This window comes from Chiloscyllium plagiosum, chromosome 21 (assembly GCF_004010195.1).
Source record: "Chiloscyllium plagiosum isolate BGI_BamShark_2017 chromosome 21, ASM401019v2, whole genome shotgun sequence".
In the NCBI taxonomy this organism is placed as follows: domain Eukaryota; kingdom Metazoa; phylum Chordata; class Chondrichthyes; order Orectolobiformes; family Hemiscylliidae; genus Chiloscyllium; species Chiloscyllium plagiosum.
Genome location: NC_057730.1, coordinates 21,762,141 through 21,778,540, shown reverse-complemented (window position 1 = coordinate 21,778,540; position 16,400 = coordinate 21,762,141). Strand labels below are relative to the sequence as shown.

The 16,400-nt window shown below is 41.8% G+C and overlaps 1 protein-coding gene across 1 annotated transcript in view; it reads right to left on the bottom strand.

The window, feature by feature from the left end:
• The window catches only part of trap1 (TNF receptor-associated protein 1), a 31,967-nt gene that overhangs the window by 3,162 nt on the left and 12,405 nt on the right, over positions 1-16,400 (bottom strand). The window contains exons 13-17 of the mRNA XM_043711480.1: positions 13,530-13,715; positions 12,819-12,957; positions 11,660-11,745; positions 8,287-8,432; positions 6,951-7,023 (exon numbers count right to left, since the gene is read on the bottom strand). Of these exons, the coding sequence (XP_043567415.1) occupies positions 6,951-7,023; positions 8,287-8,432; positions 11,660-11,745; positions 12,819-12,957; positions 13,530-13,715 (630 nt within the window). The remainder of the gene's footprint in view (positions 1-6,950; positions 7,024-8,286; positions 8,433-11,659; positions 11,746-12,818; positions 12,958-13,529; positions 13,716-16,400) is intronic.

The window sequence follows — 16,400 nt, the reverse complement described above, 5'->3', positions numbered from 1 at the left end:
TGCAGGTGACACCAAAATTGGAGGTGTAGTGAACAGCAAAGAAGGTTACCTCAGATTACAATGGAATCTTGATCAGATGAGCCATTGGGCTGAGGAGTGGCAGATGGAGTTTAATTTAGATAGATGTGAGGTGCTGCATTTTGGAAAAGCAAATCAAGGCAAGACTTAAACTTAATGGTCAGCTCTAAATACTACACTTACTCAAACGGCTAAGAGGGAGATATTATTTGCAAAGTAAAGGTTATATGAATATGGCGACAAACTGGGTAGATACTTAGCATTTCTTGCAAAGAAAAAAGAGGCCCCTCAGACTATTATGTCTATCAAGGAAAGTACGGGTATTTTGACTCATGATCATAAAAAGATTAATGCGACCTTTAGAGAATTCTATTCTGAGTTATATAAATCACAGGATTGTGAAGGTAGGACGAAGAGGATGCAGTCATTTTTTTAAAATTTGACTTTTCCAGGCCTAACTCCGGAACAAGTATCGGTCCTAAGTGCTCCTCTTACACCCCAAGAAATAGTTGATGCAATTAGGCACCTTCAAAATGGTAAGGCGCGGGCCCAGATGGTTTTCAAGCTGAATTCTGTAAAGAATTTACAGAAATACTGGCTGGTCCATTTATGGATATGTATAACTATGCATATAGTCAGGGCTGTCTCCCGCCTTCGCTGAAAGAGGCAAATATCTCTCTTATCCTTAAAAAAGGAAAGGACCCAGAAGATTGTACATCATACAGACCAATATCCTTGCTAAATGTAGATTTTAAAATCCTCTTTAAAACGTTAGCACTGAGACTAGAAAGGATACTGCCACATATTATAAAGGTGGATCAGACGGGGTTTATTAAGGGCCGTAGATCATCCAATAATGTTAGAAGGGCTCTGAATATGATTCAAGCTTGTCATTAGGGAAAGATACCAGGAGTAGTGGTTTCATTCGACGCGGAAAAGGCATTTGATAGGGTCGGATGGTCATATTTGTTTTACATATTGGTGAGGTTTGGCGTTGGACAGGTGTTTACCAAATGGGTCTCAACATTGTATAGTGATCCTAAAGCAGTTGTGGTTACCAATGGATTAGGCTCGGATAGCTTCAGTGTGGGTAGTGGCTGCCGTCAGGGATGTCCCCTCTCGCCATTGTTATTCACGCTAATAATTGAACTACTAGCAGAAGCTATACGAGCTGATCCTAATATAGTGGCCCCAAGGATTGGTACAGGTAAACATAAAATTACCCTTTATGCAGATGATGTTCTTCTATTCCTCAGTAACCCTTTGATGTCCATACCTCGCTTAATCCAAGTTATTAATACATTTAGTGCATTCTCAGGCTATAAAATTAATTTTTCAAAATCGGAGGCTATGCCAATGGGTGGCCTTGCTGTGATACCCCGCTTAGCGGACGGTTCCCTTTTTCCCTTTCGCTGGTCCCTGGTGGGTTTCTTATATTTAGGCATTTTTATTACTCCAGTATTTGGTCAGTTGTATAAGGCTAATTTTGTGTATTTATTGGAAAGGATAAGGCAGGACCTCCAGCGATGGGGAGACCTGCCAATTTCCTGGTTGGGTAGAATAGCATTAATCAAAATGAATGTCCTGCCCCGTCTCCTATATCCTATGAGAATGCTTCCGGTGATGCTGCCGAGGACAGCTTTATGTAAATTATACGGCTGGCTGAGTTCCTTTATCTGGAATTATAGGCGGCCCCTCATTAAGCTGAAGAAGCTACAGCTTCCACAGGCAAGGGGTGGATTGGACTTCCCAGATTTTCGGAAATATCAATTAAGTTCCCTATTAAGTTATATAGCTGATTGGGTTTTGTCTGATCCACAATCAATCTGGTTGGACATCGAGGCTTCTCAAGTAAAATACCCACTTATTAACCTTTTATTCTCAGACAAGAGGAAAATCATTACAGATCACTGTAAAAACCCTATAATACTGAATACAATCAAGGCTTGGAATATAATGCGGCAAAATGAGGGTAATTCACATAAAACATCCCCCTATGCACCGATAGTGGGAGCATGGGGATTCCAACCGGGGTTAACAGGTGCCACTTTTAAACTCTGGAGAGCCAGGGGTATCTCATGTCTTGGGGATTTATTTAAAGATGGGGTCCTGATGTCTTTCGGACAGCTGCGTCAGAAATTCGGATTACCCAATGGAGACCTCTTTCGATACTTCCAAATTCGTGATTTTATACAGAAGACTACGTTATTAGATAGTCTTTATAAATCCGATAGAGAATGTAGTGTCCTACGACCAGTGGGGGTATCTTCCGTCAGTAATATTTATCATTTATTACATGATGAAGTATCGGGAGATATGGATAATCTGTTTAAAACATGGGATCAGGATCTGGGACTAGAAATCTCCACAGAAACGTGGGATGATATCTGGGAAAATGCTAGAAGAATTACTATTTGTAACAGAACCCAGGCTATCCAGCTGAAGGTACTTCATAGGGCCCATATAGCACCGGTTCGATTGGCAAAATTTAAGGCAGGAGCATCTCCAATGTGTCCTAAATGCAAAATAGAGGTGGGCACTCTTGTACATTGCTTATGTACCTGTCATAAGATCCGTGGATATTGGACTAAAGTAGCAAGTACCCTGACAGAAATTTTAGGAACGGAAATAAAAGTGGGCCCCGTATCTCTCCTCTTGGGCTTTTCGAACTTTCCCTCCCTGGTCACGTACGGGAAGAGACTATTTTCTATTCTTTCTTTCTGTGCAAGGAAAAATATTTTGGTGAACTGGGCGGCTGAGGGCCCTCCTGGACTTTCAAATTGGCACAGACTAATTATGGAATGTATTCCCCTTGACTTCCTTACAAATATGGTGCACCGAAAGACCGAATTATTTTATAAAATATGGCAGCCCTTTTTGAATTACATAAATACAGATATTTCGGCTATCCTAACAAGGGCTTTTATTTAATTGAGATTACAAACCTGGCTGGTCCGCGGCCCCTCGGGGGAGGAATCCCGCACGAATACGGGTTTTATTATATCTGATGCTAACACATCTCGAGCATGTAAGAGACTTAAATATACACCCTGGTTAGTTGTAGGTTAGATTAGTAGATAGTTGAGTTTTGTTTGTTTGTTTTTCTTTTTGTTTGTTTTTTTGTGTCAAATTTTGGCTATTGTATATTTGAGCTAATTGTATATCAATGTTTATATCTGAGAGTTTTGTTTATTTTTGTAAACTTGTAAAAATGTTAAATTTCTAATAAAAATATCTATTAAAAAAAATTGTATGATGCCAAATTCTACAGCTAATGTCTCGTGGTCATGCAGATGGCATGGTTTTTGAATAAAGAATAATTTTGACTTGCAAACAGCATGTGCCTTGTCCTTTCTGCAATACAACTACTTCACGAATGGTAGCTTATTTAGGGTCTTAGAATGCAGTAGGCAAGATTTTGCTGACAGACTATTTGAGAGACTCAAAAATACATTGATGGTTATCTTGCCACATTTAAAAGATGTCCTTCTTGAGCAAATCCTTCAGTGATACCATGTCTGCAAGGTCAGGAATATAGTTACAGGAAATTTTAAAATCTGAGGGAACATTGTAAACCCTCCATTCTGTTGGCTAGGCATTTATTTAACATCCTCAATCTTAAAGTCTGTCCCAATGAAAGTATGTGCAGAGAAAATGGATCCAAGTACTTTATCCGGATGATGTTGATATAGCACTTTGGGCTGTTAAATGTCAATCCTTACCATGATATTGCTGTCATCAACAGGTGACAACTGAGTGTACAATCTGGCTTTATCTCACCATGGCTGTAATAGAACATAGAATATTACAACACATTACAGGCCCTTCGTCCCTCAATGTTGCGCCAACCTGTGAAATTAATCTGATGCCCATCTAACCTACACCATTCCATTATTATCCATGTGTATGTCCAACATACATTTAAATGTCCTTAACATCGGCAAGTCTACTACTGTTGCAGGCCCCTATACTCTCTGAGTAAAGAAACTACTCCTGATATCTGTCCTAAATCTATCACCCCACAATTTAAAGCTATGCCCCTAATGTTAGCCTTCACCATCCGTGGAAACAGGCTCTCACTGTCCACCCTGTCTAACCTTCTGACTATCTTATACATCTTGATTAAGTCAGCTCTCAATCCTCTTCTCTCCAACGAAAACAGCCTCAGTTCCCTCAGCCTCTCATAAGACCTGCTTTCCATACCAGGCAACATCCTAATAAATCTCCCCTGAACCCTTTCCAAAACTCCACATCCTTCCTATAATGCAGTGACCAGAATTGTATGCAATACTTCAGGTGTGGCCTTACCAGTGTCTTTTACAGCTGAAGCATGACCTTTTGGCTCTGAAACGTAATCCCCCCACCAATTAACACCAACATACCATATGCCTTCTTAACAACCCTATCAACCTGGGTGACAAATTTTAGGGATTTAAGCACATGGACACCAAGATTTCTCTGTTCATCTACACTGACAAGAATTTTACCATTAGCCCAGTACTGTGCATTCCTGTTATTTCTTCCACAGTGAACTAATTCACACTTTTCCGCATTAACCTCAGTTTGCCACTTCTTAGCACAGCTCTGCATCTTACCTATGTCCCTCTGTAACCCACAACATCCTACAACTCTGTCTATTTTAGTGTCATTCACAAATTTCTAACCCATCCTTCTACGCTACCATCCAGATCATTTATAAAAATGACAAACAGCAGTGGCCACAAAACAGATCCTTGCAGCACACCACAGATAACTGAGCTCCAGGATGAACATTTCCTATCAACTAGGCGATATCATCACCTAAACAAATACAACCACACACACAACATAATCATATCCGCAATTGTGCCTTATAAACTTTGGACTGTACCATATTAAGATGTGTGGCCCTTACTTCATGTCATGTAAATTAAAATCTGTTCCCACTAAGACTGCAGTTGCTGTTCTGACAAAATGTTGTGCATCAATAGTGTATGGAATGAACTGCCAGAGGAAGTGGTGCAGGCTGGTACAATTACAATATATTAAAGGTATCTGGATAGACACATGAATAGGAAGGGTTTAGAGGAATATGGGCCAAATTCTCGCAAATGGGACTAGATTAATTTAGGATATCTGGTCAGCATGGATGAGTTGGACTAAAATGTCTGTTTCCGTGCCATACATCTGTGTTCTACCTCAGAAGCGTACTTTGGCATTTCTTTTGTTCTTCAATTAAGGCAATCTTTAAAAAAAATTGTCTTTGAAGAACTTCAATTCTAATTTTAAAAAAAATTGGCAGTTTTCCGAGATGTGTACTACTGTACTCAGAAACAAATGCTACTGAAAGTTAATAATTTCTTCCTTTGTCTGAATTCTCTGTTGTTCAAAGTCTGCAATTAGTTGGTTTTCAATTAGTTCTCCAATTACATTCCACCAAGATGCTGGAGTCTTTTATTGATGGTTGTCACTGCTACCATGAACACTCTGCCTTTTGTAAGGAATTATGTACTACACTGAAATAATACTGTACTGTTTGTTTTAATTCATTCAAAGATGTGTGTCTAACCATTCCTAATTGCCCTTGAGATAGTGGTGGTGGAAGCACAGGGATATTGCTCCAGGACAGGACAGTGAGAGACTTGTAAGGGAACTTTAGGTGGCTTCTGCTGCCACTGTCTTTATAGGTGATAAAAAGTAGAAAGTGAGAGGAAGCATAATCATAATGCATTCATCCACATGCAGTCTTTTACTCATTGCTCTGCAGAGGAGACAAATAAACCCTAAACGCAGCAGCACTCCACTGCTACCATTCCACTTCTCCCCACCCCACCCCCAAATCAGCATTAATGCTTTTGCTTACAACTCTGCACCAGCGGGTTAGTATATAAAAGTGGCAAACTTTATATTATAAAAAGGAAACATGCCAAAAAGACTTGTTGTTTACTTCCTGAAATTTACTGCAGTCTTGACTACTACCAGTACAGACATTGTATCACTACTCAGCACAGTCACCACCTCGTGGAAGATACTGCAAAACTACAGCATTTCACCAGTTGATCACAGTGTCAAGGGCTACTGTAATCGCTCTTGTTTTAAACACACTGTAGTTTGACATGCCCTGAACTCCTTTAAATCAAGGGACTTTTTCTGGAAACAAAACAGTTTTCTTAGTCAAATTCTCAGTATGAATGCAAAGGCAGGATACATTACAGGATATATATAAATGCTTAACAAAACAGCACTTTGACTCCCCAGTGCAGTGACAAATCTCCCAGGGAGAAAAATCACTGTCATCTATTTTTGGATGCACCAGAGCACTAAGTTTCCTTCCCCCAGCTTCCTTTCTGGTCTCAATAATGCCACTTTCACTTGACTTGACCTGTTGAAAGAACAGCACTCCAAAAGTTTCTGATTCAAATAAACCTGTTGGGACTATAACCTGATGTCATGAGACTTCTGACTGACTCAAAAGGTTATGGATTTGATTCGCAATCTACAGACCTGAGCACCAGAACTTAGGATATCACTAAAATAGTGCAATGTTAGAGGATCAGTACCATATGAGATCAGCATTATGCAAGGCCTAGTACTAAGACAATGCAGCAGTGTTGGAGAGGAAATACCAAGGGGGTGCCATATTGTTGGACTGGCATTATTGAAGGAGAAATGCACTGTACCATGGACCTGTAGAGTGACCCGGTGTTTGAGAAATGTGCCGTTTTTCGGATGACAGGTTAAAGAAAATCTAGTATCCCACCCATGCAAAATTCAACAGCTTCCCCCTGCAAAAGCAGACCAGAAAGGAGGTCCAGCTCTTGAGATCATGTTCATATTCCTGTCTGTTGCCTTTTAATGCTGCCACTGAAAATCACCCACACGATCACTGGCACAGGATCAAGGTAGATCGATACTTGGGATGACTGGGTATTTGAACTCAGACTTTTGCTCACCTGATCAAGCAGCAGTTGAGCTAGCTGTGTGTCCTGGCCTCGTAATTCATTCAGCTTCTTTATCAGGGTATGACTGAAAAACACAGGTACCGCTTAATTAATGACTGCAATCTCCACAATTCCAAAATAACCATGATCTGTGTTTAAAAATTGTGCTGGAAAGGGGTCTGGAGAAGGAATAGAAAAAGGGAGAGAGAAGTGGGGAGGTAAAAAGGGATAAAACACGACAAAGAAATGTCATCAGGGAATACAGATAGATGGAGGCGCAGGTGTCCTGTCATACATCACACATATACAGAGGAACCTCGATTATCTGAACGAGATAGGCGGACACTATTTCGTTCTGATAATTGATTATTTGGTTAATTGATTCAATACCTCTCCTCTGAGAGTGAGAGTTTTCTGAAATTTCCTTTTTCCTCACTCTGCCTGTCTTGCTCCCTCTCTCAGGGTTTGTTTCCGAGCAGACACATACATGTGTAAGGGACCTACAGCATTGCCGAAGCCCCTGCCACAATCAGTTCAATGGGATTGACACAGTGAGCACTTGCTATGTCTGCTCCCTGTTCAGAAGGCTAGGCAGCAGAGCCATCACCTGCACCCTCCAAACTTGCCCCCATCTGACTCCCCCCAACCCTGCTCGAACCCGTCCGACCTTCCCAACCCCGCGCCCCGTCCGACTCCCCCAAAACTGTCCAACATGCCCCCAGTAAAACTGTTGCTGTCTTTGGGGGTAAGTCTCCAAATAGCACGTGCACATACACAACTTTTTACTGCAACTTTTTGACAGGTTCTACCTTTGCCCTGTACAGGACAATGCTGGAGAGATTATCTGGGTAAGGGGAATTTAGGGTACACTCCTGTGTAGAACTCCAGGGAAAGTGTGGGGAGAGACAGAGAGGGCGGGCAGTCAATCACTTGGAGACGGTGCCTAGGCTTTGATGAATGTCCAGGACTGTTCTCGGCAGCAGTTCAGTACGCCGAGTTTGTTTTTAATCACTGTAAACAAAAGATGCGATCAGTGTTGGAAACCCCTCTTTGATGTAATGTTTCTATCGGGATCTTGGGATCTCCTGTGGATAATCCAAAATTCAGATAATTGGTATTCGGATAATCAAGGATCCTCTGTACATGGCAATATGATAAAGGCTGGTACAATGAATTACATCAGCAGCAACTAATGACGCACGGACACCACTGTATCTTGGCAGTGAGCACATTCAGGCTCTGCCACCTCACCTTCTCAGGGCAATCACTTGTGCAGAACTTGGATGCACTCCTCTTTCTCACTCTGCCCTGAACTACATGACCTGGTCTGGCACAAGCTGTAACTCACCTTGCATTAATTTCTAATGTTGGCTGCAGGATCTGAGCGCGTTCCTCACTAGACTTGGCAAGCTGCTGCGAGCGCAGGAAATGTCGTGCAGCTCCCATCTCCAGCACAGTAATCATGGCAGGGTGAGTATCCAAACGTGGAGTCAACTGGTTAACACAGGAGAGAAAACATGTATCTACTGGTTTGGTGGCACAACCTAACTTAAGAAACCAAGATCCTTAGAGAACAGTAACTCTCACCACACTGACCAAAGAGCAGGATTACTCTCCTCTTGTCCCAACCAATATTCCCCTCTTAACTAGCAGCATTAACACAGAGGATTTAATCAATTATTTAATGAGAAATGCTTAACATAGTTAAATGATTGGACATTTTGAGATAACTGTCCAATCATTTAGTGGTATTACCAATCCTATCTTTCTTTGGGACCTTACTGGTTGATGCTCACCAATCATATAACAACTGTATAATGGGGAGCAAAAAATGTGATGACATTGATACTTTTTCACTGCAGTTGTACACCGATGTCAACTGTGGGTCACTTGGTGGCAAGCTTTTCTCCAAGGAGGTTGTGCATTCAAATCTCCCACCAGAGACTTGGATTCAATGTTGAATTTGACTTCCCCAGTGCAGTTCTGAAGGAATATTGCATGTCAGAGGTACAAATCTTCAATGACAGGTTAAACCAAATTCCCAACTTGCCCCTTAAGATGACTGTTAAAAATTCCAAAGCACTTCTCCATTGAAGGGCAGGGGAATCTCTCCAGTGACTTGTCCAAGCAACATCACAAATAAAAAAATCTGGTTGTCATCACATTGCTGCTTGTGGGAGCTTGCTTTATACAAACTGGCTACAGCATTTTCTACAACAAAGACTATACTTCACAAAGTACAGAAAGTCAATATGAATCTGATCCAGGAATTACTGAATGTTTCCAATACGGGATAAAAAACACAACAAGCCTGTTCCAGCATTTAATTACATTATGGCTGATGTGTATCTTTGGCATTGACCATTTGCCTTGCTCTATTTTCCTTGCACCAAGGCTTGGGAAACCTTAGATTTAAAATTAATAAAAAAGCTAACATCTACTATACATGGGATGTGAATGTTGCTAGGGAAGCTGGTATTTATCATCTTTGTGGTGGTGTTTGTCTGCCTTCTGAAATTGCTGCAGACCATGTGTTGTAGATACAGCGCTATAAGGGATGGAATTCCAGGACTTGACCTGGGGATATGGAAGGATTAGCAATAGTTCCAAGTCAAAGAGACTTGGAGTCAAACCTGCAGTTGGTGGTATTTCCATGTGTTTCTTGCTCTTGTTCTTCTGGGTTGAAAGGTGCTGTTGAAGGTGCCTTGGGTGAATTACTGTAACACATCTTGTGATGTTATTGCCACTGTGTAATGGCAATGGAGAAGGCGATGTTGAAGGTGGTGAAAAGGGTGTTTGTGATATCTGGTAAGGGTTGCGTTTCTTGAGTGTTGTTGAAGCTGCACCAAATCAGGTAAGTGGAAAGTATTCAATTGCACACCTGGCTTGTGCCTTTTGGATGTTGACAAGGCTTTGGTCAGTCAAGAGGTGAGTTATTTGTAACAGTATTCCTAGCTTCTAACTTGGTCTTGAGGCCACTGTATTTACATATTTGCCCAGCTAGTGGTAACCCTTGATGTTGATGGTAGAGCAACAATAGCATTAATCACACTGAAGAGTAAGGAAAAGGGCTGGATTTTCTCTTGTTGGAAGTGATCATTGTCTGACACTTGGCCAACCGGAGTGATATTTGCAACTTATCAGCTCAAACCTAAATAGAGTCATAGAGATGTACAGCATGGAAACCCAACGATGCCGACCAGATATCCCATCCCAATCTAGTCCCATCTGCCAGCATCTGGCCCATATCCCTCCAAACCCTTCCTATTCATATACCCATCCAAATGCCTCTTAAATGTTGCATTTGTACCAGCCTCCACCACATCCTCTGGCAGCTAAACAGCCCCAGCCTGTCCCTATAGCTCAGATCCTCCAACCCTGGCAACATCCTTGTAAATCTTTTCTGAACCCTTTCACAACATCTTTCCGATAGGAATGAGACCAGAATTGCATGCAATATTCCAACAGTGGCCTAACCAATGTCCTGTACAGCGCAACATGATCTCCCAACTCCTGTACTCAATACTCTGACCAATAAACGAAAGCATACCAAATGCCTTCTCCACTATCCTATCTACCTGTGACTCCACTTTCAAGGAGTTATGAACCTGCAAGGTCTCTTTGTTCAGCAACACTCCTGAGGACCTTATCATTAAGTGTATAAGTCCTGCTAAGACTTGCTTTCCCAAAATGCAGCAACTCGCATTTATCTGAATTAAACTCCATCTGCCACTTCTCAGCCCATTGGCCCATCTGGTCCAGATCCTGTTGTAATCTGAGGTAACCTTCTTCGCTGTCCACTACACCTCCAATTTTGGTGTCATCTGCAAACTTACTAACTGTACCTCTTATGCTCGCATCCAAATAATTTATGTAAATAATAAAAAGTGCGGGCCCAGTACCGATCCTTGTGGCACTCCACTGGTCACAGGCCTCCAGTCAGAAAAACAACCCTCACCACCACCATCTGTCTTCTACCTTTGAGTCAGTTCTGTATCCAAACGGCCAGTTCTCCCCGTATTCCATGAGATCTAACCTTGCTAATCAGTCTCCCATGGGGAACCTTGTCGAACATCTTACTGAAGTTCTCTAGATTTTCCTATAGATAAGCATGGGCTGCTTCAGTATCTGAGTTGTCACGTATGGTTGTGAACATTGCACTTCTGACCTTATGAAGGAGGTAACTGACAAAGCAGCTGAAGACATGGACATTATCTGAGGAACTCCTCTAGCAATGCCCTGAGGTTGAGATGATTTAACTCATACAACGACTAGCGGAGAGTTCTGCACATTTACCACCCTAAGGTTAAGAGATATTTTCTGACATCGTTCCTAATGGCCTGACGTTGTTATATACACAGTCCAAGGCTCCTCCATCAGCAGAAAAGGTTTCTATTCACCTAGTCACTGTTAAAACACTAAAAACTCAACTAACTCCCTCCTTGTCCTTCTGTATTCCAGAGAACCCAAGGGGAGTTTTATGTAATCTCTTTGGGGCATGTCTTGAAAATAGAAACAGCTCTAATGCCTTCCATGGTTGTGCACCTGAAGCAAGACCATTGCATAATCAAAGGAATCACTAGATAGGTCACTCTTGACAATGTCCATCACATGAAGGGATTCACAAGGACTGAAATAAACACGGGTTCAGAACTTACCGTTCAGGGAATTCACTCAGTCACGTTGAAACTGCTGAGTCAACATGGCAGTTTGAATATTACCTTAATGTTTGTCACTCGTTCTCCAAGTGCATTCCTCATCCATGCCACTAACTCCTCAGATTCTGAATCAGACAGGCGCTCTGATCCTGAAAATGCAAAAAAAATCAATGAAATCGCTTGCAGTGACGAAGTTACTGAAGTAAAATTATTAAAGAAACACAGTATTTCCATAGTTCACTCATTGTTTTGTTTTGATGGCATCATATTTAATTATGATTATGGACCTGAATTTGAAGGATTGTGGATGTTTAAAAAAAGTTGAATGAAAAGAAAGTGGAAATTTGTTGAAACAAGGCATTTCTTGGAAGCCACATATTTCAGGTAATTGTTGATCTTGGTCGCTTGAATTCATTTTAGGGAGAATACCTGACTTTTTATAACTACGTTTTATGACAGTTCATGTGATTAGCATTTCACAGGTTAGGGATAGTTTGGGAAAGCTTACTGAAAGCAAGGAACGGCTCAGTTTGTGTTTCTCATTTCTGATGTACCCTCTAAATATAACGTGAAATCTAATTATCCTCATACTTTATTTGCCTTCAGAAGTGAATACTGGACAAAAGTGTTTTTTCTTATCTTGAATCTCTGCAGAGAGGAATCTTTTTCCCAAAAATGGGTGCATGCCCATCTGTGATTATGCAGAAGGATAAACATTTATATTTTCAAATTTCAAACCGTATTTTTTAACTAATTCTGCAGCTTTGTGAAATAAGTTATATAATAACTTTATAATAAATCAATAATTGTGTTTACTAAAGAAACCAGGCTGATTGATTTTTATTATAAGTCTAATATAGGGAAAGCATATTAATACACATATAGGAAACTGGGTAAAACAATGAAATTGATGTTGAGACACAGAGTATGGAACTATAGAAAGATGTCTTAGCAATAAGAGCTTGTTTGAAACATCACACTCATTCCCTTCACCTATTTTTCCAGACTGAAGCGGATTCTGGTACCTTCTGGCAATAGATCAGAAAAAAAGGCTCATAGACAGAGACAGAGACAGACACCCAGTGAATGAGAAAGTGGTACACATACACACATACAGTGACAGAGAGAAACATACAAATAAAATGCTACTGTTTCTTTGCAGTGGGAGTAATCACCAGATGTGGGTCCAAGTCAGTCTAAACTATACTTCAAGGCATTGTACCTGGCTTGTTGTCTTCAAATTTCTCCTCCTTATAATGATCTACCACAATGTCAGTCTCCACAGAAATCAGCTTTTTCTTGTCAAATTCCCGTAAGTGTAGCAGAGTCAGTTCATCAAACTGGTCATAGCAAAACAGAACCTATTGCAAACAGAAAAATGCACAAACTAAGATTAAAAATGCTCACAAAGCATGGCACTGAAATACACAGTTGAAATATAAACTAAAGCTCAGTTCTCTTGCTGCTTCAGTGCATAAAGGCATCCACATGATATAATCATTCGTATCAGTTGGAAAAATTCAATGGCGACTCCCTGGATTCTATGGGGAGAATGGGAACCAGGGGCATTGGGGTAGGCGTATGGAAAATCTGACAGATCCACAATCTGTAGTGGGCTGTTGAGTTTTGACCCTCACTTGATGCTCAGTTAACAAAAGGATGAAAATGTGAGAATAGTTATACATGGAAGAGGATCAAAAAGCATCAATCTGCTTGAGGTGAACATAGATTTACTTTCTGATTAATGCTCTGTCAGAACAGCTGAACAAAATTTGAATGTTGGTGGAAAACCTATTTGGTAAAATATACAGTATCAAAGAAATCCAATAAGGCATGCTGACACCCAACATCAGACACCTGGATACACTACATTCAAGAATAGTGAGGGAACAATAAAGGGTAAATACTTGGAAACTCCATCCCTTTTGCTCACCTCCATTTCTTTCTTCTTCATGGCTTCAAAGTATGGCGAATGTTCTGCCAGGTGACGATTTGGGGCACACAAATAATAAATATTCCGGCTCCCCGCTTTCATTCGACTGCCATACTCAGGTAGACTGGTCATCTGACCCGCTGGCAACACAGATGATTCAAATCTCAGCAGTTTTCCAATATCCTCCTGGACATTCAAGGGAGTCAGTTAAAATAGCAACTCAGCCATGGTCATAAAGACAGGCTCAATGGCCTCAGGCACAGACTAAATCAGTGCAAGATCCCAAAAAGTGAATCAGGCTGAACACAAGACACCAACTGTTTTGATAGCCAAAGTGTGGTTGAACAATGGACCTCAGTATCCTGAGCTGGGTTGAGTCCCATACCCTTGATCTATGTGATACCTAAGCATAGAATACAGATTTGTAAACCTAATTGACTATTACTGAACAGGGGTGTATGCTGCCAATCATGTCTGTGATCACTCTTTGTTACAGCAATACAGAAGCAATTTCACTGACCTCTCACTCAATCCCACCATTTTTTCCTCAAAATAGTCACTTCCTCAACTGTTCCCAATTGCAAGCTTCATGTAAAGAAATTCGTCCCAATAGTAGAAATGCAGAGTTTTAAAAATATGTAAAACTTGTGAATGTTGAGTTCAGTGGGACTTCGGTGTATTGTACAAAGTATTCAAGTATATACACACACACTTGGGAAGGCAAATGGCATTTGACAAGGGAATTGCAGAACATGAATAAAGTCTTGTTCCAATTGTATATAGAAACAGGAGTAGGCCATTTGACTCTTCGAGCCTGCTCCACTACTCAGGACGATCAACCAACTCAGTACCTTATTCCCACTTTCATCCCATATCTTTTGATTCCTTTAGCCCTAAGAACTATAGTTGACTGCTTCAAAACATCAATGTTTTGGCATCGACTACTTTCTGTACCAGAGAATTCTACAAACTCACCACTCTCTGGGTGAAGAAATTTCTTGTCATCTTGACCTTAAACGGTCCACCCTGCATCCTTAAAATTGTGACCGCTGGTCCTAGATTCCTCAGTCACTGACAACATCCTCGTTAAACTTGAGACCGTGCAAACGTTTCTGTACTGTATAACTCTATAAGGATGTTGCCAGAGCTGGAGGGTTTTAGGTATAAAGAGGCTGAATAAGTTGGTGTGTTTTTTTCCCTGGAGAGTCAGAGGCTGAGGGGTGACCTCATAGAGGTTTATGAAATCATGAGGGACATGGATAGAGTGAATAGCCAAGACCTTTCCCCTCGGATGGAGGAGTCCAAAACTAGACAGCATAGGTTGAAGATGAGAAGGGAAAGATTCAAAAAGGACCGAATGGGTAACTTCTTTTCATGCAGGAGGTGGTGCATATATGGAACGAGCTGCCAGAGGAAGTGGTGGAGGGAGTTACAATTACAACATTTAAAAGGCAATTGGATAGATTTTGAAAAGGTTTAGAGGTTTACGGGCCAAATGCTGGCAAATGGGACCAGGTCAGATTGGGATGTCTGGCTGGCACAGATGAATGGACTGAAGGGTCTGTTTCCATGCTATATGACTCTATAACATCCTTCCTGCGGTTACACATCTAGTTCTATTAACATTTTATGGCCTCTGTGAGATCCTCTCTCATTCTTCTAAACTCCAGTGAATAAAGTCCTAACTGATCCACTCTCTCCTTATAGATCATAATAAGAGAGGAAATTGCAGTACCGTTGGCAATGATCTTTTCATCTTCACTGTCAACGGGGGTGGTACCAGGGGATTGGAGAGTGGCGAATGTTGTGCCCCTGTTCAAAAAAGGGAATAGGGCCAGTTAGTCTTACTTCGGTGGTAGGTAAAGTAATGGAAAGGGTACTGAGGGATAGGATTTATGAGTATCTGGAAAGGCACTGCTTGATTAGGGACAGCCAGCACGGATTTGTGAAGGGTAGGTCTTGCCTTACAAGTCTGATTGAATTCTTTGAGGAGGTGACCAAGCATGTGGATGAGGGTAGAGCAGTGGATGTAGTATACATGGATTTTAGTAAGGCATTTGAAAAGGTTCCCCATGGTAGGCTTATGCAGAAAGTCAGGAGGCATGGGATAGAGGGAAATTTGCCCAACTGGATAGAAAACTGGCTAACCGGTCGAAGTCAGAGAGTGGCGGTAGATGGTAAATAATCAGCCTGGAGCCCAGTTACAAGTGGAATTCCGCAGGGATCAGTTCTGGGTCCTCTGCTGTTCGTAATTTTTATATCTCTGGTGGTGGGGTCTGTTTGGAGGTGGAGGAAATGTCAGTGGATGATGCTGTTTATGCTGAGGTTGATGCGGTGAAAAGTGAGGACCAGGACGTTGTGTCCTTGTTGCGGTTGGAGGGGTAGGCCCCACCACTAGGGATGTATTTCCTTTCCCACCACTTTCCGCTTTCTGCAAAGACTGTTCCCTCTGAGACTACCTGGTCAGGTCCACACCCCTACAACCCACCCTCCCATCCTGTCATCCTCCCCTGCCACTTTAGGTATTGCAAAACCTGCGCTACACCTCCCGCCTCACCTCCATCCAAGGCCCCAAAGGAGCCTTCCACATCCATCAGTTTCACCTGCACATCCACCGATATCATTTATTGTATCCGTTGCTCCCAATGTGGTGTCCTTTACATTGGGGAGACTGGATGCCTCCTCACAGAGTGCTTTAGGGAATATCTCTGGGACACCCGCACCAATCAACCCCGTGGCCAAACATTTCGACTCCCCCTCCTACTCTGCCAAGGACATGCAGGTCCTGGGCCTCCTCCACCACCGCTCCCCCACCCCCCGACGCCTGGAGGAAGAACGCCTCATCTTCCGCCTCGGAACACTTCAACCCCA